The sequence below is a fragment of the Daucus carota genome, chromosome 9, assembly GCF_001625215.2.
Source record: "Daucus carota subsp. sativus chromosome 9, DH1 v3.0, whole genome shotgun sequence".
In the NCBI taxonomy this organism is placed as follows: domain Eukaryota; kingdom Viridiplantae; phylum Streptophyta; class Magnoliopsida; order Apiales; family Apiaceae; genus Daucus; species Daucus carota.
In genome coordinates this window covers 11,555,092-11,581,768 of record NC_030389.2, presented here as the reverse complement: position 1 = coordinate 11,581,768, position 26,677 = coordinate 11,555,092, and the positions used below count along the sequence as shown (strand labels likewise).

The 26,677-nt window shown below is 34.1% G+C and overlaps 4 protein-coding genes and 1 long non-coding RNA gene across 10 annotated transcripts; 3 read left to right on the top strand and 2 right to left on the bottom strand.

Annotated features, from left to right (window-relative positions):
- Nucleotides 1–570: 570 nt before the first annotated feature.
- On the bottom strand, nt 571–1,200 carry LOC108201267 (probable carboxylesterase 1). The gene has a single exon (XM_064085129.1). The coding sequence runs from the start codon at nt 1,198–1,200 to the stop codon at nt 571–573; it is 630 nt and encodes a 209-aa protein (XP_063941199.1).
- Nucleotides 1,201–9,486: 8,286 nt separating this feature from the next.
- LOC108202778 (4-hydroxybenzoate polyprenyltransferase, mitochondrial) lies at nt 9,487–17,757 on the top strand. 6 transcript variants are annotated; one of them, XM_017371317.2, is made up of 11 exons: nt 9,487–9,645; nt 10,491–10,562; nt 10,668–11,113; nt 13,962–14,097; nt 14,545–14,666; nt 15,226–15,295; nt 15,396–15,545; nt 15,777–15,912; nt 16,005–16,101; nt 16,365–16,442; nt 17,343–17,757. In XM_017371317.2, exons 3-10 carry the CDS (start codon nt 10,686–10,688, stop codon nt 16,432–16,434), a joined length of 1,209 nt encoding a protein of 402 aa, XP_017226806.1. In that variant the 5' UTR covers nt 9,487–9,645; nt 10,491–10,562; nt 10,668–10,685; the 3' UTR covers nt 16,435–16,442; nt 17,343–17,757. The 6 variants fall into 6 exon arrangements, with proteins under 6 accessions (XP_017226806.1, XP_017226804.1, XP_017226803.1 ...); XM_017371315.2 differs by having other exon boundaries at nt 10,491–10,577; XM_017371314.2 differs by having other exon boundaries at nt 10,491–11,113.
- Nucleotides 17,758–17,816: 59 nt separating this feature from the next.
- Nucleotides 17,817–21,816, top strand: LOC108202780 (receptor protein kinase-like protein ZAR1). The gene is made up of 3 exons (XM_064084389.1): nt 17,817–17,929; nt 19,210–19,832; nt 21,729–21,816. The coding sequence occupies exons 1-3, from the start codon at nt 17,860–17,862 to the stop codon at nt 21,795–21,797; spliced, it is 762 nt and encodes a 253-aa protein (XP_063940459.1). The 5' UTR covers nt 17,817–17,859; the 3' UTR covers nt 21,798–21,816.
- On the bottom strand, nt 20,107–21,431 carry LOC108202779 (8-hydroxygeraniol dehydrogenase). Its single transcript, XM_017371320.2, has one exon. The coding sequence runs from the start codon at nt 21,325–21,327 to the stop codon at nt 20,263–20,265; it is 1,065 nt and encodes a 354-aa protein (XP_017226809.1). The 5' UTR covers nt 21,328–21,431; the 3' UTR covers nt 20,107–20,262.
- Nucleotides 21,817–21,943: 127 nt separating the features above from the next.
- LOC135149251 (uncharacterized) lies at nt 21,944–22,964 on the top strand. The gene is made up of 3 exons (XR_010287569.1): nt 21,944–22,087; nt 22,397–22,522; nt 22,604–22,964. It is a non-coding gene; the product is annotated as an uncharacterized LOC135149251 (long non-coding RNA).
- Nucleotides 22,965–26,677: the final 3,713 nt, after the last annotated feature.

The window sequence follows — 26,677 nt, the reverse complement described above, 5'->3', positions numbered from 1 at the left end:
CTCTCGTCCTCCAAGGTAAACCACCTAGGACACTACATATAAAAATATAGACACATATCAGATCGTCATTATATTGCAGACTAACACTATATTTTAATAATGCTAAAAAAATAACATAGTGTTAATAATCAAATCCGAACCTAACGTTAGTGACAAAAAAAAATCCAAACCTAACATTAGTGACAAAAAAGAAAAAAATTATAGTTCAGTGGTAGGTTTCTAAACAAATAATAAGTTGAGTGACAAAAAAATCTATTTTCCCTTTCATATTTCGTCAGTTTCTCGTATTTGCTCTTTCCTCAATGTCCGGCTATGCAGTGATGGAACTAGGTCGGGACTGACTGATATATTTTGATTCAGATTATATTTAGAAAAGTAAAAACTACCGACGACGATAAGCTGTCAAAATTAAATTGCTTTCAAAGAAAAATCAAATTCAAGTGCAATAGTGAAGGATAAATATAAGCATATTCTTGTTCCCACAATAAACTACAAGAAGCATTCTTATTGATAAACAGCTGGAAATTTATTCAATTCATAACTAAGATACAAAATCACATCGATTTGCCCTCACTCATTTACAAAAGATGCCACTGACCTAACCAATGACACAGCATTGTCTGTTGTGGGATTAAACAAATGAAACACATGATCCTCCTCTTTCGTCTCAACAACTTCAACTTGTCCTCCCCAACCACTTTTGTCCAGGACCTCTTTGTAAAACAATCCCCTCTGCTTCAGAACATCTTTCCCCGCCACAAATATCAGCACTCTCTTGCATCCCAGGCTCGATAAACCCGGATCCTTACTCGGATCGATCAACGGGTCATCCAGCCCTCTAGTACTCGGCTTGACAAAACTCCACAGCCTGTCTAGAAAATCTCTGCTCTGAGGCTCCACAGGTTCACCACTCAACGCTTCTCGTCCCCAAAAGTACGGATGCACTAGCACAATTCCTTCCACGTTATAACCCTCCGGCTTCTCGGACCCCACACGGATAGCCATGTTGTGTGCTATATTAGCCCCTGCACTGTCACCACCAAAAAACACACTCTGTAAATCAGCATGCTCATTTAGCCACGGCTCTGAACCGGTTCTTCGCGAATGAGAAGCGATCCATTGTAGCGCCTCCCACGAGTCCTCATATGCAGCTGGCAGAGGATGTTCGGGTGCTCTACGGTAATTAACTGAGACCACCATAAGCTTGAGCCACAAGAAAGTTGAGATGAGTCTGGTAAAGAGGCGAGAAGGCGGTTCCGATCACAAAACCTCCTCCATGAAAGTAAACAACAAGTGGAAGCTCCTGATCAGAATCAACAGACTTCGGGACGTAAAATCTGGTGGAAATAGAGTCACTGATTTTGACATCCTTAGAGTGGACGCCGGTGGCAGGATCAACTGAGGCAGGAACTGTTTCGATTCCTCTGAATCGGTGGATCCGGCCGTCTTTGAAGACTTAAAGAAGAGTGTAAAAATCATGGACTATCTCATCATTGTTAGAATCCATGAGTGGCTGATCAAAATGAGAATTTTATCAGGAAAAGGATGGTGATGGACTTGAGACTTGAGTACTAAGCGTGGAACTTTATATGCGTGAATGTGGTAGCTCATATATTGGCGATTCATAAATTATTTTTCTTTGAAAAGAACTGTATATTTGGGGCTTTTTTTTCCACTTTATAAATTATTTTTGAAACGGACGGTATGTTTGGGCCTTTTTTTCACTTTATACATTATTTTAAAAATACGGCATTGTTATATAATAATATATGTAAGAACAAAGTTGAGAGAGCTGGAGAGCTAGACAAGGGAGAAAGAATGATAAAGAGAATGAGGAAGCATTTTATTGTTCATCTCAAGTATTTTACGAACTCATACAAATGGCTTTATATAGCCATCAAATGTGAGTTACAAGTCATGTGAAAGGTTAAAAGTCTTGCACATTATTGAGAGTAAACAAAAGTTCAAAAGTTTTAGGATAAACCAAAAGTCATCCACATATTCATATCATAACACTCCCCCTTGGATGACTTGTATCAACATCATGCCTCGTTAAAACCTTACTAGGAAAAACCCAGTGGGAAAAACCCAAGTGAAGGAAAAAGAGTACATGAGTTGTACACAATAAAAATATTTCATTTATGTCTCCCCCTCATCAGGATATAAAAATTAGCAAACATGACGAAGTATGGGCATCCCGATCATGTGTACTGATTTCTCGAACAAATCACTGATTTATCTCTTTTGTCAAATTTCACGAGTAAAGAAGAACTTCGAGTATATATGTTCCGTCATGTCGCCTTTAATGTATCCTTCCTTGCACGTGATGTTGTCTGCAATTTGTTTCATAACAAAAGAAAATCTCCACGATAATTTATTCAACTTTTGATCCCCTATTCTTTACGCCTGCAAAATTATAGCTTAAAACTTTATAGAATAGGTTAGTGCATATCGAATAAAATTTTCACTTTGTAACTTGAGGATTAACACGCCCTTAAAGCGAGTGATCCCTTAACAATGAACACTAACCGAAAGCGGAGACTTACTTTAAACAATTATGTCAAAACGTGTATGGTAAAACATGTTGTAGTTTACTTATATACGGTACTACAGGGCCGAAAATTTCTTTCAAGTGTTCACAAAAGTTATTGTATTATCGTATATAATCCTTTTGGGATTCACATATGACAATATATCATTCATCAAAGGGTAATTCTTCTTTCAATATATATACCAAGAAACACTTTTTCACATAATATAACATATAGTATTTTATTCAGTTGCAACTCAATTCAATGTTAACTAGAAACACATTCTAGTTTCCATCTGCCCTGGCCAGAGACTTTATGAGTTGTAACCTATAATTTGATATACAATAATAACATGTATTTGTCAAAATAATTTTGTGTTGGACTGCTGGTCCGAATCCCTTTTCCATTTGAGAGGGTATAGTTCTCGAGAGTTTGTTATACTGCTTCTGACAGCTAAGATCCTTCTAGGATGATTATTGTCAAGTGGGTTGTATAAAATTTAAACTGAACCTTCACATATTGCGGGACTATTTCGCAATCAAATATTCATTTCCACCACAAACACTATTACTCTTCATAACCAACACAAGGTTATCATACAATTATTTGAGCTTTACATTCATAATTTCTAAAACTTCATTTTGTTTTCACACAAATAATCATTCATATCCCACTGACTTGACACCTTTAGGTGTGTTACTGCAGTTTCAAATATTTCTCTATTTTTAAGAGATACTAATTCGTAGGGCGCACTATTTTCACAACTTCAGGTGTGAGAGGACTATTGGTCCAAATAATTTGTTTCTTTATAATTGCCTCAATTATATTCTTTATTCTTTGGCCAATTATATCAATATTTTCTAACAGATTCTGCTTCATGATCCTTATTATCAATAACCTCAAGTTCTATAAATATCATCGACGTCAATTCGATTTATGGTTCCATTTCATTCTGGACAAAACATAATATATCGAGATCTCAATATTTTTCATTACTTATATTTTCTCTAAATTGTCATGTCTATAATCTCTTCCAGAGATCCTTCAATATAATCTCTTCTGGAGATTGTTCAAAAATTATTGATTTCTCAATCTAGCCATCATCAATTATTGCTCCTTTTCACATTTTTTTTGTATAAGATATGAAACCAACTTGCCTATCACGCTTCAGGCGTTCTTTAGACATAGTAGTATCTTGAGGTTGTCCTTTTGCGACATTTATATCATAGGAGCATATGTAGCCGGTGTTTGTGACATAGTCACTATTTTATGGTCATCAAAATGAATTATCTTATGAATTTCTGGTTCATATTCTTTATTTTGAGGATCAAGATGAGCTAATGATAATTCATACTTATATTTCTACTTTCACCGGCTATTTATTTTCTCCCCCTGATTTTGGAAAAACAAACTCATCAAATCAAGTCATAACAAATACATACTGATGATTCCAAATGCACTCATATGTAATATATATCCAATTGAAGAATCGATCTTACTAACATGGTGGAATATCTATTATGACCAAATAATATGTTTATGATGGGGAGACACTACTACAAAAACTGGCTTAGACATCGGCTAAAAACTAATGTCTATTGAAAATAAGACCGATGTCTTCGCATGTGATGTAAAAGGTAGGGGTCTTAGACATCGGTTTTTAACCGATGTCTATAACCACCTTTCACAACATTTCTAATTAAGAACCTGATGTGGTATTGCATTTTTACCATCAGTTACTTTATTTTAACCGGTGTCTAAAATTTATACTTTACATCAGCTTTATAAACAACTGATGTATATTTACTTACCTTACATCAGCTACTTTATACTGGCTGATGTCTATGTTTGTCTTTTAATTCATTTTCTTTAAAAAACTGATGTGTATATGTATATTTATTTTTAGGCATGAATCACCTGCTTTGTATTCTGCCAAAATTCCAAAACCAAAACACTCATATTACCAAACCAAAATATCATAACTGAAAAACAATATCACAAAATGGAAAATCAAAATAAAACATACATTCAACCAGTCAAATATATTATCTAATTCATCAAATACTAAAGCCAACTACATAATCCATAATCATCTCTCCTGTTCTTGATCTCAATGACTCTTTCTTTGAGTGATTCGATCTCCTTGCCAATCTCATAGAGTTTGGCTTCTTTCCTACACAAGAAAATAGAGCTCCGCAAACAACCAAGAACGCTAAACCTCTCCAGGATGATTACAGCATCATTGGCGACATCTTTGACGTTGTTTATCCATTGGCGGATCAGAGGATTCAATTCTTGATTTAGCTAATCTACTGTTAACTTGCGGAGTAAGGAAGTCACCTTACACCATCTTTAAATTATTGCTCGATCGTTTCGCTGATTTCAAATCTGAAATGTGGTCATGAGAGTCCTTTAGTGATTTAAATGAACTAACAGTTTTAGCAGAGAGCTTTATACTGATGTATTTTACATGAACTAACACACAATAATGCATTCCCCTGCAGTATCCTATCTGTTAGGAGTATGCCCCTACCTGTCGACTACTTTGATTATTAATGATATGTGGCTGATAAATTACTATCTCTAAATGTATAGACTTGATCATCAGTTCACCACAGATATAGTATTAGGGACAACTAGCAAGCAAAAAAAAGACCTAACTTAATTATATTTCTTGAGTATGTATTATTGTATTACAAGAGTGTAAACTTAAGTACATTTATAAAAAAAAACCATCACAAAGTTCCTGGCAAATAGATTGATGTATATATAAATAGATTGCTTCATTGTTAACTTAAGAAGTCACTAAACAGATAATAATGTATGAGTCATATTAACACATACCAGTACCCAGATGAGCTTCATAGTGGCATATGTTCCTGTCCTAGTCCAGGGTTCATATTAGCAATATCCAGGGTCCAAAATGCTTCAAGAAAGAAGCACATGATGATCAATATCTACAATTATTTTAATGGAAACAATTAATCAAGTAAAAAAGTAACTGAAGGTTCTAACTTCTGTACCATATGACAAGTAGCAATTAATCAAGCTAATTTCTAGTCAAATTCACAACCAACTAGCTTCATTAAGTAGCAAAATCATAAGACTTTCACACAACTCTAGTCCTCTATTGCTAACATCTCAAGAACAAACAACAACAATCACTAAAAAGAAACAAGAAAGCTTCAAGACATAAAAATTAGCAAAAAAACACAAAAGATTGGATTTTGAAAGGAGGATCATACCAGTGTGGCAAATGGGTGCTTGAGAAACAGAAATCCCACGGCAGGATTTGATGGGGTATATAAAGATTGACTCAATTTTTGCTGCTGCCATCTTTGTATATTCAGTTGCTCTGCAAGATTTTATCTCTCTTTCTCTCTCTCTCTCTCTCTCTCTCTCTCTCTCAGTTGTTAGATAGTAGGAGTAGTAAAGTTGGAAAAGTGTACCAACTCTTTCTTGTCAAATTTGTACAAGTTCAGTCAGCTTACACGTACAGACAAAACAGGTTGTCTGTTGTTAAACTAGATAACACATTCGAAGTGCACAAGATTGAGAGACTGAGGCAGTTGGAGATACTCCCTCCGTCCTTTCCGTCCCAATGAATTGTATACAGTTTCTTTATTTGGATGTCTCATCAATTGTATACATATCAAAAATAGTAATTTTTATAATATAAAATAACATTACCCCAACTACTTTTTTCCACTATCTCCATTCTATAATAATATAAACACTATTACACCCACTACTTTCCTCCACTATTTCAAATCTATTATTAAATATAAATGAGTCCCACCACTCTACTCACTTTTCACCTAACTTTACTCATTTTTTACACTTTTTCTTGGTCTCCGTGTCCCAGCCATTTGTATACAAATGACTGGGACGGAGGGAGTATATGAATTTCAGAAGGAACGAGGGCCAATAATAATTATAGTTTTTTTTATCAAAAATGCTTGGTTCACATCATTGTGTACAAAAACATGTATATAATGACATGTGGTAAGTTTTAATTGCAATGGTCCCTGCATTTACATCAATAACCCCAATTAAAACCCATCACATCACTTGCCACATCATTATATACAAAAATTCTGTACACAATTATGTGCATCTAGCACTACTCATTTTTTATTTAGCGGTCAAAATTTGATAGAAAGAGATTTTTGTATATATCAAGATTATCATTATTATTAAGATAAGTTAACAAAAATGTCTCATTTAAATAAGTGGTTGTTATCATAATAGGAATATTTTAGGAAAATCTTGATTTTACAAAAGCAAATATCAATTTACATGGAGATTGGATTTTTGAATTTAAAAAAGGTAATATCAATTTATATGTTAACGCATTATCCATAATTTATTATCAACAAGATTAACATACGATATATTTTTCTAGCGTGTGATAGCACAACACGGTTAATAGTATATTTTAAATAGATTTTTAATAAAATATTATAATATTTGGTGATACTAAATAAGAAAAGACGGAATCATATTTTATTGAATTGATTGAATTTACACCTCACAATTTTCGTTCAAAAACAAATGTGTACCAGGTTTTAAAATATGTAAATTGCATCGATATCATATTTTAATGAACATATTTTAGTGAATTGATTGAATTTAAACCTCACAATTTTTGTTAAAAAATAAATTAGAAATGAAATTTTAAAAAACATTAATTGCATCGATAAATTTCTCCTACTTATTCATTTAGAATATGTTTAGTTAATTTTTCTCTAAATTTTTGGTTTTGCTGTTAAATAGTGAAGGACAAAACTAGAATTTCAGCACTCTCTTTAAAAAAAACTAAAATTATATCAATAATTGAAAATTTTAACATGACACACACACACATATATTAGAATTCTACACGATCTAAAAAATATTTATCAATATATTTTATTTAAATTTTTAAAAATTTAATATAGAAATAAAACGAGTAATAAAACTTAACATAAAAGGTAACATTTCGATATCTATATAAATAAATATTTGAATGATTAATATACATACATATATATATATATATATATATATATATATATATATAAATATATATATATATATATATGTATATATATATATAGGGTCTTACTCTAGTACAAACTCCTTACTGTACAAACGTACAAACCAGTGATTATGACAATAATATTTAGTGATTACCAGATTTTAATTTTACAAATACATACATACATACATCATCCCCGCCACCACCACCACTGCCCAACGCCTCTCTCTCTCACCCACCACCAACCACCACCACTGCCAGCGGCTCTCTCACTCTCTGGTTGTTCGCTCACCGATCAGTGGTATACACACACACATTCATCACTACTTTTCTTATCTCCCTACTTCGTGTCTCTCTCCCTCAATCATGTTTCTAGCACTGCCCTCACGCTGGTGTCACGGCTGCCGCCGGCCGCACTGCACCACCACTCGGCTATGCCGCCCCGTAAGTGTTATCCTCCCCTTATCTCTCCATCAGGGGGTCAGACCCCTGGTAGATTTAGTGATTCTGTTCAATCATTTAGTGATTCTGTTCAAGTCATTTAGTGATTGTTTGTACGTTTGTACATTAAGGAGTTTGTATTTGAGCACTTGCCTATATATATATATATATATATATATATATATATATATATATATATATATATATATATATATATATATATATATATTTATATATATTTATATATCAGGTTTCGATTTATCGATTCATTAATTGATAAAGATATTTTTAATTACACAGCTGTTCTCAAAATATGTGCAACTTTTTGTCGTGAAAGGTGAGTTATTACGATGTTCATCACCGTTTCATATTTGATATCAGCCTTGCGGATCACCTAATCAACCAAAATACAATATAAATCATTCTTAAGAAATTATCTAAACCCATGATGAATACACAAAAATATCAAATTCCTAAATTAATGGACACGACATTGATAACAAGGCATTCAATAAGAACTCATGCAAAAAATATCGTATCTCAATTTTATTAAAAAATACAAATATGCCTTTTGTCAAAAAAAAAAAAAAAAAAAAAAAATACAAATATGCCTTAACAGTTATCAGATCAGCACAAGACGCATAACCGCCAACAACGACGGAAAAATGAAAAGTCTTAATCAATGAGAAGGATGAAGATCGAAGAGCAGAGAAGAGGCGGCTGAAACCCTAATTTTGAAAATTAGATTTTCAAAACTAAAATTCCTAATTGTCCATCTTAAATATCCTAATTGATATTATAAATAATATGAACAAAAAAAAATCTAATACCACCCGAATTCTTTAGCCGTGTTTGGAATTTAACGGTTTAGGAAAAAATTAGAGGTATGGGGTAATTTAGAGGTTTCAATTTTTCAATCCGCTAATGATAGTGTTTGATAGTTAACAGATTGAAATAAAGTTTTGAGCTCAAAAAGCTAATTTTCAAAAAGTTACTTGGAGGAGTTTTTTGGGTTAGAGATTTTTCAAAAAGTTACATTGAGGAGTTTTTTGGTTTAGAGGTTTATGTATGTGTCATAAAAAACTAATAAAACAGTTATTTACCAAATAATTTTGCACAAAACTTCAAAACATCTGATTTGATCCACTAACAGCTACTCCCTCTGTCCCTAAATACTTTTCTAATTTGTCCTTATCACGTTTGTCAATACACATTTTTGATCATTAATATTTTTGATTTTATATTAGTATTAAATATAAAACATTCACCATATTAAAGTACTTATAAATACGAATCCAACAAGATCACTCATGACTATATTTTATCTTAGGGATTAGATATAAATTAGTAATTTGTCTCGTATTATGAACATTGTCAATATTTTAAATGAGAAATGTTTTTAGAAACGGAGGGAGTAGCAGCTAATTTCCAGACACAACCTTTATACCCGTTCGCATGGAAAATCCGGAAACATAAAACCCATTATAAAAAACTCGCTCGATAATTAACCAATAACAAATTGCCCAGCGATCTTTCCAAAACCCACATACATCCACCCAACCCGACCCGCTCCAACCTACGGGTGTCCTATGTTACATAGATCCGCTTAACTGAAGGAGAAACAAGCATCTCGCCCCTCGTCAATAATCACAGGTATTCAAATTTCTCTGATTAAATTATAACGCTGAATTATATTCATCATTATCTCAATTCACGATTCTATTTCTATTGTCAATTTGTGTTTTTAATTATTATATTGTGATTTATCATGTCTTCACAATCTTAGGGGTGTGCATTTAGGGTTTTTTTACAGACTCTATTAATCTAATCTCGCGACTTCATTGATTTTTGTAATGTGGAGTTGAGGATGTTATGGGAATTTGCTGATAGCGCTGTAATTGTTTCGAGTTTTGCGATGCGAATGGTAGTCGAGAACTCGAGATTGAGTTGGAGCGGTGGTTAATGTTTTGTTCGAGTTTGGCTAGGAGAAAGCAGCTAATTTGCTCGGAATATTATATAATGATAATAATATTGTTTTTTTTTCCGATGTGGGTGTAGAGGATTTTTCCGGGGTAAAGTTGGTTATAGAAGTTTAGGACCTTAAGTTTTAACTGATGGGAGAATTTTTTTTAGAATAAGTAAAACTAGTCTCATGATTATCAGTGCATTTGTTTGCGTTTTTATGAATGATATTTGAATATTATAATGCAAAAGCATGAGCTTAGCGTTAGGTGTTTTTGTATGGAATGATATGACATGAAGATGATAAAAAATTATTTTAACAGATGGCGTCGATATACAAGTGGATGTAATTTTTTCCCTTCTGATTTTTTCGCAATTTTTTAGCTTAATTGCGTATGATTTTTTTTTGTATCTTGCAATAAATTTGACCTTCTGCTGTAGTGTTATGTTAGTCGTAAAAATGTACGATCACCGTGGATACTTTCTCAGATGTTTGATAACTTTCTAATATGATCCGTGATTATATATATCTGCAGGAAGTCGTCTGGAGCATACAGAGGATATTTCTTTCTATCATAAAGATTCTGGCCTTTAATTTTGAGGACAATGTCTGTAACAGCTTGGTATTAGTAATATATGTTTATACTTTATACACATATCACATATGACATAACCATATAAATAAATATATTTGTATTAAAAATTACACGCAGGCTCTGAGCTTCACTCGAATGGCTCTGTTTCGCCTGTGTAAAGCTACACGCAGGCTCCGAGCCTCTGCTCTCTCTCTTCAATTGACCGGACCCGTATTGTCTCCCCCAATTCCAAACCCTAAAACCCCATCCGACTCTTTTTCTCAATCATTCACCACCAATCTCTTCAATTCACTCCACACACACACTCATTGCCTCCCTAAGTGCATATATATTCAAGAAAATCAGAATTTTAGGACTTTTAATTCGACCCAATTGGTGAAGAATGCTGGCATATCAACATTGGGATATGAGAAAAAAGAGGAGAATGAGAAAAAGGAGGAGAGTAAAGTAAAGGGGTGTTCTTGGATTGATTTGTATTTGCCGAAAAATTTGGTGGGTTATGCTCATTTAGCTAGGTTGGATAAGCCTATTGGGACTTGGTTACTCGCTTGGCCATGTATGTGGTATGCGCTTCTCTTTATTGCTTTAGTTTGTGTTAATTTATCGGAAAGATTGCAACTTTGTTACGTACAATGTGGTATTTATGTCGAAAAAATTGCACTGTATTATTTCGGGTGTGTTGTATGTATCGAAAAGATTGCTGGTTTATGGTGTACAATGTGCTGTTATATGTTATGTACATTGTACAGTGTGTTACATGTACAATATGTAATGTATGTGAAAAATATTGTAAGTTTGCTGTGTACAATTTGTCATGTGTATCGGAATCACTGCAACTCTGCATACATTTGTGTATTTTTCGGTACGGTATTTAAGACCATTTTACCTTTTGTGTGTTGTACTTTGTGAAGGAGGAAGGTATATCAGGAAGATTGCTGCTTAGGCTTAGGCTTATATATAGTATTTATAAGCTTCGGCTGATTTCTAACTAGGCTCTAGTTGTGCGGTTAAAAATGTTGGTGGTTTCCAATTCAAGTCTGTAATTGTTTGGTATTTAATAATAGTGTTGACTGGGGAGTTACTGTTGTTGATTTGACCTCTCTATATATAGGTTACAGTTAGGATCCTCGTCGAATAAACAACAATATTCGAGACCAATCACTGAAAAAAGTTTAGTAAATACACGAGTTGGGGTCATTTTCTTTTGTATTGACTATTGAATAGATATGCGACTTTCTGGACTGTTAGTGTCATGGATCTCTTTTCTCCTCCTGTTTACCTTTTGGTTCGGGAATGGTATGGCAAGCCTGGCTTAGAGAATGTTGTACTTATTCTATGAAGAGAAGAATTTGGATTTCATCAACCCATTTTTCTTTTTAGAACTTGCTTTTGCACATGAATTCTGGAAGGCTTTTTGTATTTTTGACTTCGAAACGAGCTTCAACTTTTTTCCTTTATCTATACGGCCTTGCAGTATACTCATCAGTCATCACAAATTCCATAGACAACACCTGTTATCAGGAGCAATTAGGTTGAAAATATGTTTACAAATGCAAATCTATGTGCACCTTAGATTCCAGCTTTAAAATTCTGTAGGGAGAACTGAATGCTTAGATTTGTTTTATATTTGAAAAAAGCTCCTCCACGGCTCCAAAGTGTTTGCTTTTGAGCTTGATTGTCACCTGCAACTACATTTGAAGAAACAGTACCATATGTTGAAAAGATCATATAACCTTCTAGCTAATGTTTTTTGTAAACCTGAGATTTCTTATTTACGTCGATCGACACATGCTCCATTAGAAGACACCTGAAAGATTTACAATGTAATCATGCAAGGGAAAAAGTTTAATTAAGCCAAACACTTGAGTTCCTATAGAATATCAAACAAGAGGTGCATTAGCTTTTTGGTGTTTCCGTTTATGTATTTTGCAACCTAATTTCATCCTTCAATTGGAGAAAATCATGGAACAGGCTGTGCATATTTTGCTGACTTATAGCCTGAATGTAGGAGTTGCCTTTATAAGTATGTTGCAGCAAATCACTAACCCAAAGAGGATCCATTCCCTTAGATTAGCCATGTATTTATTACGGGCTTAATCTTCTTTCCTTCCTTCTAAGCTGTTGGTTTGGTTCTAATGATGCTTATCTTCATAAAGCTAATCTACATGGTAAACATTAGTATAGAACTTTTAAGAGAAGTCAAAAGAGTGTATTGAATTTTATAAATCATTGTCCATTATATAGCAAACTATTTGACCAAAATGATCACGTATAGTAATGGTTTCACGGACAACCTATATTGTTGACTTAGAACAATGTGTATACCAGTTGCAGCAGCAGCTTGCAGCTGTTCGACTAAGTAGATCACTTGGACTCGTAATTATGTAGTTGATGCTCAGGACATATTAATTTGTTTGTCATTCTAATTATAGGTTTGACCGATGAGTTACTGCCTTCAATTCAACCTTTTTCGCACAAGATTGTAGTTAGGCTCCTAAGAGGTTGCATCTGATTAGTAGATTATATACGGATTTTGTGTAATTTCAGTTCTCCCTCAAACTTATTTGGCGCTCATTTTTGTTAATTATCCTTCAGATCGTAGTTAGAGACTAAAGAACTACTTGCCTTCAGGCCCACTCAGCTATTGACTTCAAAGAAAATAATGTTAACTCGTAAGCAGAGACATGAGTTTTTCTCATCGAAAATTTTATACACATAATAGCATGAGCATTTTAATGAACCATAAGCTAATAATCTGTAACATTTCAAACCTTCTTAAAACATTAACACTTTACACAAATCCCTCTACGGATTGAATTTTGCCAAAATTCCAGAATTGAAATTATCTGATGCAGCTTAAAACTAATACTAGCATCACAATTTCTTAATACTTAAAACCAAATATAGAAACGTAGTAATATAATAGATATGGATATAAACAAAGAAAACAAGTCTCCTTTCATTGCAATTTGTCGTCATACTTGGACTCCTAACAAAATTTAGGACGAGTTACCATAAATCTGAACTGTTAACATAATAAGCATAATCATATCTATTGCATATCCTGTCATATGAATAACCAGGTTCAATAAAGAAAGGAAGAGAGCTGATTCAAGTCATATATGCAGTAGACGAGTCTCTATGTCTTTATGTCTCATAAAATAGGAAATCTTTAGTATAACTTTATACTTTTACATCACTGTAAGCCTTTAACTAGATGTTTTGTATATAATTGATTTCCATTTGTTTACTCATTTGCTAGTTTAGGTCGCTGTAAGCCTGTAACTAGATGTTTTGTATATAATTGATTTCCATTTGTTTACTCATTTGCTAGTTTAGGTCGCTGTAAGCCTTTAACTGGATGTTTTGTATATAATTGATTTCCATTTGTTTACTCATTTGCTAGTTTAGGTCTATAAATTTGGCAGCATCGCCTGGGAGCTTTCCTGATTTTAAAATGATGGCCCTATTTGGTTGTGGGGCTTTTCTGCTAAGAGGTGCAGGATGCACAATAAATGATCTCCTTGACCGTGATATTGATACAAAGGTAATTAATAATTAAGTCTGGCAGACTAATTACATAATTTATCATAAAGGCTGTATATAACTATATTAACAGAAATAAAAATGAAATGACTCTCTTTTTGTTGTACAAAAGTAGTATGTCTTTTTATATTCATGAATTTTGTCCAAGGGCCATATTTCTAGATGACTTCTTGCAAATAGGAACACATTACTTGGGCTGATGGTAGTATATCTGTATGCATTTTTCAAGTCCTTTTCTGTACCATGAAAACCACAGGAATACTGAAGCTCATGTATTGTCTAGACGATTTGCTTGTCAATTTTTCTCTATTGTGCTATTCAATAGCTTGTCATTGGTCACTGTAGGTGTTGAAATAAAGATTTATTCTCCGGTCATGCATAGATCCATTAGCCTTTTTTGTTGTCTGTAGACGTGTCTGTTCTCAATTTACAATTTTACATATTGCAGGTAGAACGCACAAGATTGAGACCAATTGCAAGTGGTGCTTTGACAAGGTTTCAAGGGCTTTGTTTTCTTGGAATCCAACTGTTTTTGGGTCTTGGCATCCTCCTTCAATTGAATTCCTATAGGTTTGCCTTTTGACCTTTTTGATTTGTTTGTTCCATCAATTCTATTTTTACTATAGCTATTATCATAAGAAAGTTATTTTAGTTGTCATAGAAACTTAAGGAAACCAGTGATGCTTCAGTCTTGTAGCTCAGAATGATGGGAATTTCTTCATATTATAGAGGCAATATGAAGTTGTCTAAAATATTTAAGTTTGCATCCCAAATTAACAAATTCATTTACACTTTTTTGATGTTTAATATCATGCATGCTTTCATGTTCGAGTGTCAAGTGTATAGCATGGGTCGGGTACAGAGATATTTTTGGCAAGTCAGGGTGACAGAGATTGAAAGAACAGATGTCTACTTTTGTTATACTGTGTTGAGTAGAGATACTGTGATAGTAATATCACCATCATTATAAAAAAAACAGCAAAATCTAAACCAGTGATTTGATAGTATTACTGTGATAGTAATATCTGTGATAGTTTTTGCTTAGCTTTGCTGCTGTTAAGATATCTTTACATTCCTTTATGCCCATACCCACATAACTAAAGTGTGTAATTTGTCTTCATTATGACAGTCAAATGTTAGGAGCTTCATCCTTGCTGCTGGTCTTTACTTATCCTCTCATGAAGCGGTTTACATTTTGGGTAACATTCCTCCATTATATGCTCTCTTTTTTTGCCTTAGCAGTACTGTAAGTTTCATGCATCTCACTGATTGTATGTATCAATTATAATGCTGGTGCAGCCTCAAGCCTATCTTGGTTTAACATTTAATTGGGGTGCTTTGTTGGGATGGGCTGCTATTAGAGGAAGTCTTGATCCTACCATAGTCTTCCCACTTTACCTTTCTGGAGTGTGTTGGACACTTGTCTATGATACCATATATGCGCATCAGGTATTCATAATGTGTCTGTGACTTTGTGATTATTATTTTATTTATGGTCACTTTAGAGCAAGGACCGAGTGGGAACCAATAAAGGGGCGTCTCCAGCAACCATGCATCACCTAGTTCTTGTAAACACCGCTCACATGCTAGTATAGCCAAATATCTTGATCTGTAAATATGCGCTAAATCATGCACCAGCATAAAGAAATTAAATAGCTATTCCTATTGCAATTTCTCTAGGATAAAGAAGACGATATGAAAGTAGGTGTTAAATCCACTGCTCTCCGGTTTGGGGATACCACGAAGGAATGGATTAGCGGGTTTAAAATAGCTTGCATTGGTGGCCTTACTCTTAGTGGATTTAATGCTAATATTGGTAAGATTTTTCATATGTTGCATACTCAGCATAGCAACTTAGTATACTTACAGTGAGAACTCTATCCTCGTTTTGTATTTTGTACGGGACAGGATGGCCATACTTCATATTTCTAACGGCTGCCTCTGGCCAATTAGCATGGCAAATTTGGACGGTTGACCTATCATCCCGAGTTGATTGTAATCGAAAGTGAGTATAGTTACATAAACATACAATAATTTTGCACGCACATGAGTTGAAGATCCTCAAAAACAGCTTGTTAAATCTCTTCAATAGTATTACAGACCAAGAATAGGGAAATGACAGAACCTCAAGGTTGATGGTTCAAGATCCTCGATTCCTCTTTGGCACATTTTAAATTTGTATTTAGGGTGCTTGACATTATTTTAATTATGGCAGATACTCATTCTTGAGCCAATTGACAATAACATTCCTCTTATTTTTCTTATCAGGTTTGTATCCAATAAGTGGTTTGGCGCAATGATATTCAGCGGAATATTATTTGGACGACTGATGTCATAAATTATAAGGTAATTTCAAGCTAAATTAATTTGGTTGTCTTATGCTTAGATCTCTGTTGTAGCTAGTGGTGCTCCAAAGAATCAAAACTGTCCTGAAACTAAGAATTTTCTGGTAGTGCATGCATTTTTTTCCCATGGTCGGATTAATATTACTGAAGTATATGCCAACAACTTCTAACCATTAATCAAGTTTCCTTCCTATCAATCAATAATGCCCACTACTCTTTTGGCACATAGCTCGCGTTTTATTCGCGTACAACTCGGTTCGTTTACAGCCCTAGGCCCTTGCTGAAGTGTCTTATAGAATGCGACTTATATACATTCGACACTCTTGAGCTTACTGTAGTTATGCTCATAGAAGGATTGGGACATGTCAGAGACCAAGTTATTGTGTTGGTGTCTTTTAGGAATTTTGCAAGGCCTACTCGCTTAAATTGTAAAAGGCTAAAAGCTAAATTCACCATTCCTTGAAGTTGGGTTTGCTATGTTGAATAGGACGTATTTAGGATATAATGTTCATTTTCATTTTCATTGTACTAGCTTTCCTCGGAAGATGTTCATCCCCTTATGTACTGGTATTCCTCACAATCTGAAAGCACACATGTTTTACACTGATTTGTTCTTATCTTTCTTTGTTCTTCTATGCACCAGTTAATTTATTAATAAATTTTCATTCTCTTACTACCATATTAATAAAAGAGAATTATGATTTACAGATATGTATATATATTGAATTATGATGTACATATCTGTATAATGTATATATTGATTGGGGAGTTTACTAAATAATGGAAATTAAAGTCAGGATATTTTGTAAAAATCTTCATATCATATTACTAAAGTTGAATTATGTTGGTCTATATATTGCGTTGTTAACTACTTTTTTCATTTGTTTTTTTTCCATTTCAGATATCGGCCTTTAAATTCTCAAATTCTCGTCAGGCGCTTGGCTATGTGCTATCTGTTAATCAGATTTCAATTGGTAATTGGTGTCCATGGTGCACACATCCCAAATCTCCAAGCTGCCATATCATGTTGCAAAACTGAACTGCATTTGCATTGGGCTGGTAAGGCCCGAGAGTGGAACAGAACTTTTGAAAGGGCTTCCAATGATCATATCATTATACTCAAAATTGATAGGTCTAACTACAAAACCATATAATATGTGCTATATCTTCCTCACAGTGAAGTGGCATTTGGCATATGAACCTAGTGGTAAGAGATTTGATGTAATTATGAGAATTATGAAACAAAATGGTCTGAGGTCCCATTAGCAACTCATAACGAATTAATTAGAAGACTAAGACATGTTGATTTGGATGTTTCTGAGGCAGCAAAATGAGTAATTACAATCATGGCTAACCTGATTCCCTTGTGCAGGCATGTGGTGGCTATTAATGCTTAATACGAATGTAATAATGTGTTTATGTGCATTTACCTAACAACAGAGCCCAGCGTCCATGATCATTTTTTCTATAAAGATGCAGAAATATATGGTAATTAGCATTTTCCTACTTGTTTGTTTCATTTCTTCACTTAGTTGCGGAGTCAACAAGCGAAGATATATACTATAATTAAGCAGTCCTTGAGATGAAATAACGACTTCTCAATTGTACTAAATAACTAAATTAAAGCAGCAATCGCGGAGCATGATTGGATAGCCCAAGTGATGAGTTTATCTTCTGTTATCTAGGGAGATTCGGGTTTGACTCAAGGAAAAAAGCAGCAATCGCGGGGTATATGACGAAAATGAGGCAGACGAAACATGCGTCTAGCTCTACATAATCTTCTGTTCGAAAATTAGTAAATTTCGAACATGTCGTGATTTTATTGAAATAAATTAGAGTTTCAAATACTACAAAATTTGAGTAAAACCCCGTCAACCTCCGTTGACTACTTATTAGACATAAGAAAGCGGCGACATAAACAGGAAATGAATTATATGTGTCCGGAAATACATGTGTAAATAGGCCCCGAATATGATAATTGTGTTTTGGGTGCATGCACTGTGTTTATGCGATCAAGGGAAACACAAATTAGATGTATAGTTATATGTAAGTAGCAAGTAGTAACATGCGGATGAATTATGATGAGGCTGTTGTCGCTTTTGATCATCGCCTTTTAATCCATTCTTATTATTATGATAGAGTAGATTTCAAGTAAATAAATCTCTGTATCTAGCGACACACTTTTTGGTATGTTAAGCATCATTACATCGACTGCGCTCGTTGATTATATATGCACTTGTGCTACCTTATTTCATCGAAAATCGGCCTGCGGTCAGCCGACCCGGCCCCTCTTTGAGTACTACTTTGAACTTGCAGAGAGTTAGGTCCTGGGTTCGATTCTGTCTCACCCGAAAATATTTTAATCAAAATCAGTTTTGAGATCATCAATATATGTTGATCAGTGTATAATTCGGAAATTTGGAGGTCCTGAGGTCAGGTAGTCTAAATCTAAATGCTAGTCTTATCCTGCAGCAAAAATTACCTCCGCATGGCATGGTTCTTAAGAAAACAAAAATACTTTTGCAAAGTCATAATCACTATGTATCTGTGATGCTAATCTTCTTCATAAATTTGGTTAAGATTAGATACCGACCTAACATCACAATGTTTGTCCATTATTAATCTATTTTAATAATCGTATAATAGCTAAATAATGGCAACTTGGTTGCTGCTCTGCATGGTATGTTCCTTCTGTTGTGCGAATCATTTGAATGTCATTGTATTTTGCAGCAACAAAATGCCTAACTATAGTTTTTTCCGATCCACAGGGCGATATGGTCAGCCATCGTTAAGCCTCTCTTGGGCAACCAGGCTAAGGATCGCGAAAGGCATTGCCAGGGGTTTGGCCTACCTCCATGAATGCAGTCCAAGAAAATTTGTCCATGGGAACATCAAGCCATCCAACATCCTCCTGGACAATGAATTCCAGCCTTACATCTCCGATTTTGGCCTCAACCGGCTGATTGAGATCACTGGAAACAACCCCTCCACTGGTGGCTTAATTGGCGGAGCTTTTCCCTACATGAAGTCACTTAATTCAGAGCAAGCTAACAACTATCGAGCTCCAGAGGCTCGGATGAGTAACAAACCCACACAGAAATGGGATGTCTACTCTTTTGGAGTTGTCTTGCTTGAACTTCTGACAGGAAAGTCCTCAGAACTTTCATCTGCAGCTGCATCCACTTCTGCCGAGGCTCTTAATCTAGTGAGATGGGCAAAGAAAGGGTCTGAAGACGAAAACCCACTCACAGATATGGTAGATCCATTATTGCTGAAAGAAGTGCATGCCAAGAAGGAAGTACTGTCAGTATTTCATTTAGCTCTTGCATGTACTGACGAGGATCCTGAAATTCGACCAAGGATGAAGACAGTGTCGGAAACCCTTGAGAAGGTTAGACCATAAGGCTTCTGAATTGTAACAAGAGTAGCCTTCAAAGCTTTTCTTGCATTCCCTTCAAACCTAATTAAGGTCGGATTATATATCAGTTTCTTGCAGTCATTGCACTTGGCTAAATCTCATAGTTCATGATTTTTGTTCCTGTCATTGTAGTATTAATAGAATTGTTAACATATCAGATTCTTGTTATCCTGTAGAAATAGTTCAAGGTTACTACAGCATAGACACAAATCACACCCCACCAGAAACAGAACCATGAGCACCAGTCTGTAGTAAAGCATGAAGTAGTGTGGCTTAATAAATTTATTGATGTACTTGCTATAATAGTTCAATTTATTACAATGTAGACATGAATAACAGACCACCAGAAGCAGAACAGTTATAAGACTACATAGGATCACTTGGAGCCCGATTAACGATAATATCAGGAATCTGGACTGTTTGCTTTCAGAGTGTTCCCGACATCAATTACAAAACGATAGTTAACGTCGCCTTTTGCCAGCCGCTCCATTGCTGTGTTCACATAATCCATAGGAATGACCTCAACTTTCGCGGTTATCTTGTGCTTTGCTGCAAAGTCAATCATTTCCTGCGTCTCTTTCAAGCCTCCAATACTGCTTCCAGCCACTATCTTCCTTCCTGAAATCAGAGGATACGCTGGTAACTCAAGAGGTGTGGCAGGTACACCAACTAATACAAGCTTCCCATGACTTTTCAACAGCTCAAGCAATGGCAACAATGGATGTACAGCAGAAACAGTATCAAGAATCCCATCCATTGTCCCCTTTGCGGCCTTCATCTCTTCTGCATCACGACTAACTAAAAAGGAATCAGCACCCAGATTCTCAATGGCTTCTTTCTGTTTGCTAGGGGAGGTACTGATCACCGTCACTTTAGCGCCAAAAGCCTTTGCAAATTTCACAGCTACATGGCCTAAACCACCTAAACCAACAACACCAATATGTATTCCAGGCTTACTGAGTCCAAAATGTTTCAGGGGGCTGTAAGTTGTGATACCCGCACATAGAAGAGGAGCACCACAATCAAGAGGCAAATTTTCAGGCCAGCGAATTACAAAGTGCTCGTCGACAACCATAGTATCAGAGTAACCTCCATAAGTCGTGGATCCATCCAAATAAGTTGAACCATAAGTGAGAATCATTTTAGGGCAGTAATTCTCAAGATTGTTCTTACAATCAGCACATGTACGGCATGATCCAACCATACATCCAACGCCTACTTTGTCCCCAACTTTGCATTTCTGAACCTTTTTACCAACTTTTGTTACTATACCCACAATCTCATGGCCTGGAACAAGAGGATATTTAGATGATCCCCACTCATTTTTAACCATATGAAGATCTGTATGACAGATTCCGCAAAACAACACCTTGAAAGTCACGTCTTTAATGCCAGTAGCCCTTCTGGAGAACTTGAATGGAGAAAGTGTCCCAGATTGTTCTCTGCTTGCCCATCCAAAAGCCTTCATTGGATGTTCATTTACTGCATTAAGCTCCGCACTATTTCCTATTCTTCTGAAACCAATGCCTCTTTGTTTCCAACGGTACTATCCGATATATTACAAGATGGCCTTGTTTCTTATTAACTTTAGGATTACTTCGATGACGGATGTATTACAGTTCTTTTCTGTCATCTTATAGTCAAGCACGTGTTTTTTGACTTGCTACTTTCAAGTAATATTTTCTGATGTTTTGATGTTATGTCATGCTTGCATGTTGAAGCTTCCTGATTGTGACAGTACAATTTTTTTAGTTGGTGGTTTTTATCCCAAATATGATGATATGCATAATTGCAAATTGTTCTCCTTTGCACAGTTTAAAAGATAGATTTAGCTTGTTGGGCCTATTAACAGTACACATTCTTCCACAGGTGAGAAGTTCGATGAGGCAAAAAGTGCAGGAGCATAATTGCATATGCTTTCTTACAGTCTGTCAGTAATACTCAGAATTATATGCACTCACACACACATATATATATATATATATATATATATATATATATATATATATATATATGGCAAGTTTCCTTTCAATATTGCAACATATTTACTTCTTCTTTTGATGTATCTGTACGACAAAGTTACTGATTCTAATATTCTATAATGGCCTGTTTGGGAGCTTGAATTTCATTTGAAATTCTGGATTTGAGCAAATGACATGTTTGGATACACAAAAAATTTGGATTTGAATTTCATTTCAAATCCAGGACATTCAAATACTAGTGTAAAGGTGAGAATTTGAAATGACAGCTCAATTTATGTCATTTGAAATCCAAAATTTAAAATGAGTTACATGTTCCCAAATGCAATTTTATTGTAATTCATTTTCCGAAGTCATTTTGCTTTAGCTGTTTCATTCTTTAGTCATTGGATATTATGACAAGAAAGTATTGAATGATAGAAATAGCAGCAGTCATAAATTCCTGTATTAAATTGATGTCTTAATTTTGTACTTGTTCTTACCTTTGCTCTTAAGCATCCAATCCATGTTTAAACTTGTAATGAAAATACGGGGTTCACGGGACCATGCATCTTGCAGGCTATCAATGAGTTTAAAAAGGGAAAGGTTGAATACAGGGCGGATAAAACTGGGATAGTTCACTTGCCTTTCGGGAAGGCTAATTTTTCAGAGGAAGATCTTCTTGTAAACTTGCTTGCCGCAGTGGTATTCTCTCTCTTCCCTCTCATGTTTCACTATTTAGCTGGACACAATTATTTAATTTTGTTCACTTATTTGATATGCTAGAAATCAGTAGAATCGAACAAGCCCCCTGGTGCAAAAGGAGTATACTGGAAAAGTGCACATGTATGTTCATCGATGGGGCCTTCCATCAAATTAAATATAAGGGACATGCTTGATTTCAAATTGCCAACTGATCTTTGAAGGATGTAAGTAAAGTTTTAGTATCCTCTGAAGTACACTTCCCTCTTTGGTCTCCGCGTATGGAGATTCTAGTTCTTAGAAGATAGTACAGAGTTGAAGGGAGAGCCTTAAATTGCCTGTTGTGGTAAAATAGTTACTCAGAGATCATTCCTTATGTGCCACTTCAACACAATCTTGTATTACTGACTGACGCATTTACGGTTATAGAAAATATTATATATTATATCTCAGGTGTCGAGATTATGTTTGTTGAAATTTGCGACCTTAAAAAATTCCTCCATCTTGTGTTGAGAACATTGACTTGAATTATGAGCTGATAATGATATATAGGGTCGCGCTCAAAAGAGAACCAGTCCTTAAAATAGAACCATAGAACCACTAAGGTTCTGCTGCGGAACCCTAAATTTTAAATAGATTTTTAGGATCTAAATCAAAATACATGTTTTTTTCATATTTTTTCATCGTTGTGTGTGTTCAAAAATAATTTTAAAATCTAATACATAGATATTGACGTTTTTTGCATGTGAAGTTCTTCTGCAGAACCCTAACTCATACTTAAGTTCTACTGCAGAACTCTGCCTTATAAGGTAAGAGTTCTATGGTTCTCTCTGGAACATGACCCATGATATATATCATTTACTAGCTTTATGTATTTATGATATTGTAAAATTTCCTATAGCCATCTGCCCTTGATAGCATTCTTGTTCAGATTAATTAATTAACTTGAGTCTTTAAGGACCTGTTACTGTTATCAACTTTTGGAAGAAGTAAGTATCTGTGGGCTAGTCATTGAAGATGGCACAATACGTGAATACGAGATCATGGCCTTCAATGTGGTATTCATTTAACTGTCAAAGGTGCAAAATAAGACACCATTAATGATTTTCGACAATCCTTCAATTCTAATATATTCCAAATAATAGTCAAAGATAGGGGTTAGTGGGATTAAAAGCCTACATCAGGGTATAAAATTTGTACAGGTAAGTTTCATGCAAAATTTTTAGCCTAACAATAATAAAAATTTTACAAAAATATTTTAATATTTTTGAGAAAACAAAGATATATTAATTTAATTACTTTTAATCTAATTATTTCTCACAATATGAATGAATTTTCTAGCTCGGCGAACAGCACGACTTGTGCATTAGTTATCACTTAGTTCACAAATGACGTACTTTTATTTTCTTCCTGAAGTCTAATTGCCTAATTGGTGGTAATTGGTGGCGAGAGATCCAGTCATCCAGAATACACAGGGATGGCAGTTTTATCCGATCCGTTTCGACCCGATCGGGTGTACCAGAACCTGATTTTTTTTATCCAGATCTGGATCTTATTTTTAGACCCGAAAAAGTTTGGATCTGGATCTCAGGTATTCCGAACCAAGACCCGACCCGAAACCCGATAAAAAATATTATATGCATATATATTATATGTTAAATGTAGAGTATATATATTGAAATATTATGAATTATTAGGTATGAATATAAACATTTTACTTAATTTTATATGCCCAATACAGAATTTATATTCATTTCATCAATATTTTTCTTAATTATTGTGCATTAAAAAATCTAAATATAATAATAATATAAAATATAAATAATAAGTTGAATGATTGTATACAATTAAGTTAACATGTTTCACGTGTTTATTGTATTAAACGATACTTGTAAAACCTTTTTTTATATTCCTAAATTAAAAAAAAAAAAATCAATCACATTTTTTTATAAATATATAATTTTTAATTTTTATTTAATTTTATTTTTTTAAGTATCTAAATTAGACCCGAACCCGAACCGAAACCCGACGGATCGGATCTGGATCTTCATTTTCCAGACCCGAACCCGACCCAAACCTGAATATAATGGATCGGGTCTGGATCTCAAAAAACCCGACCCGACCGGTTGCCATCACTAAGAATATATTTCATTTAGAAGTACCGTATATTAGTTTGATTTCTGCTATGAGTCGACAGTGGCTTTGATATAAACTCCGCCTTAACGTTGGGCTTAAGACTATATATAATATTTTTTTTTATTACATTTATTAATGATATATTATGATATATTATGTTTGTAGCAGGTCATATGACTGATACTTTTTTACTAATTTTTCTTATATATTTAAACTTATATATAGTAGCTTTAAATACGTGCGAAGGTAATTCATATTGTTTGTCTCACTCAATTCATCGTCATCTCTAACCATCTCAAGAAAAATACAAAATATTCCTCTATTTTAGTGACACTGTGTGTAGGAACTTCTTTCGTGTAAATCAAAGAACATTTTGTGTTCTTGAGATGGTTAGAGATGTCGGTGGATTGAGTGAGATAAAAAATATACGCAACTACCTAATTCAAATTTTATTTACATCATTTTATTATTATTTTAGTATTAATAAATTGAAGTTTGATTAAATTATATTAATCGATTGATTATAATATTTTTTACAAAAATTTAGCTTTTACAGTATTTTTTAAATCATAAATCGGAAGTATAAACAAAAAATTATTTTCTATTTCTATCTGTTAATGTTTTTCTAGTAATAATATGTAATTGTTTCAATTATTTTTAAATCATGTTTTTCATATTTCATGTTTTCTTTTCTAAAAAAAAGATATAAAATTATCATGTACTGGCTTCTTGTTCATTTTGGAATAGACAACATTATAGTTAAAAAATGTTACACGATTATTTGCGTTATCTTTTAAAGTTAAAGAAGTGTTTGTGTTGAGGTTGAACACGTTAAAATTAAGAAAAATAAAAATTTAAAGAGAACATGTTAAAAACTTAACAAGTGTTTGTCTTAAAAGGAGAACACATTAAAATTAGAAGGTGAGTATCTTCGAGTAGAAGAAATTATAATTTAGAATCGACATGTTGGTCTTTGTTTATAAAAAATAGGGTTAATTATCAATTGGGTCCCTTGTTTTGTTAGTTTGCAAACCAAGAAAATAAGTTAGGTCTCTCAACAAACTCATCTCATATTTACTTTGCATAAACTTGACAAACTTTTGTCAAAATTTCTCATCAGTAGACCCAAAAATTATGTCATCAATATAAATTTGAACAAGTATACTAGAGCTATTGACATTTATATGAAGTTTTTTATTAACAAAACCTCTTGTGAAAAGATTTTCAACTGTCATACCAGGTCGTGTTTTCTTCAGTCCATAGAGTTTTTTGAGTAGGAGTAGATAAATTTAGGAATAATTGGATCTTCAAAATCAAGTGATTGACAAACATACATCTCTTCCTCTATTTCTTTATTCATAAAATCACTCTTGACATCCATTTGATAGACTTTAAACTTGGAATGACCTGCATAGACTAGAAAAATCGTTATTGCTTTCAGTCTTGCAACTGGAGCAAAGGTATCATCAGAATCAATCCCCTCTTATTGAGAATAGCCATTAGCAACTTGTCTAGCTCTTTCCTTGTAACTATGCTAGTGATCCAGAAGTGCATCTTCCACTTTCTTAGGTTCTTCTTGAGACAAAAAAATTACTATATAAACATTCTTCTAAAGTGACCTTTTTAGTATTGACACATGCAGTGGCATCTCCAATGAAAAGATCAAAAGTTGATCCCTCGTCCATTTTCTTTGAGGTGGTAGATTGAATCTTGTTGAATTAGTCATATTGTTAAATTCATTTTCATTTATGTTGTCTGAATTTGTCCCCCTCCAACTGTGTGGATCTTGAAGTGCTTGACTGATTGGCGCATTTGTATTATAAACTTATGATCTATTATCCATTGATAAGTTGTTGTCAACTGATACCGCACTTCCAAACATATTAGATCAGGCTCACCACCATCACTATATATATATAAGCTTCACCTTGAGTATCATTTTCAAACTAGAGTGCTTCATGAAAGCCTTCATCCAACAAACTTTGAATCTTCTTATCATCAAAGACAACATGAACATATTTC

Bases quoted from the DNA above. Each gene is read 5' to 3' on its own strand.
- LOC108201267 (XM_064085129.1), bottom strand. From the start codon at position 1,200: ATGGTGGTCTCAGTTAATTACCGTAGAGCACCCGAACATCCTCTGCCA.
- LOC108202778 (XM_017371317.2), top strand. From the start codon at position 10,686: ATGGCTCTGTTTCGCCTGTGTAAAGCTACACGCAGGCTCCGAGCCTCT. The intron at 11,114-13,961 runs GTATGCGCTTCT...TTGCTAGTTTAG, and splicing joins CTCGCTTGGCCATGTATGTG to GTCTATAAATTTGGCAGCAT. The intron at 14,667-15,225 runs GTTTGCCTTTTG...TCATTATGACAG, and splicing joins CTTCAATTGAATTCCTATAG to TCAAATGTTAGGAGCTTCAT.
- LOC108202780 (XM_064084389.1), top strand. From the start codon at position 17,860: ATGTGCATTTACCTAACAACAGAGCCCAGCGTCCATGATCATTTTTTC. The intron at 17,930-19,209 runs GTAATTAGCATT...TCCGATCCACAG, and splicing joins TAAAGATGCAGAAATATATG to GGCGATATGGTCAGCCATCG. The intron at 19,833-21,728 runs GTTAGACCATAA...ATTCTTCCACAG, and splicing joins TGTCGGAAACCCTTGAGAAG to GTGAGAAGTTCGATGAGGCA.
- LOC108202779 (XM_017371320.2), bottom strand. From the start codon at position 21,327: ATGAAGGCTTTTGGATGGGCAAGCAGAGAACAATCTGGGACACTTTCT.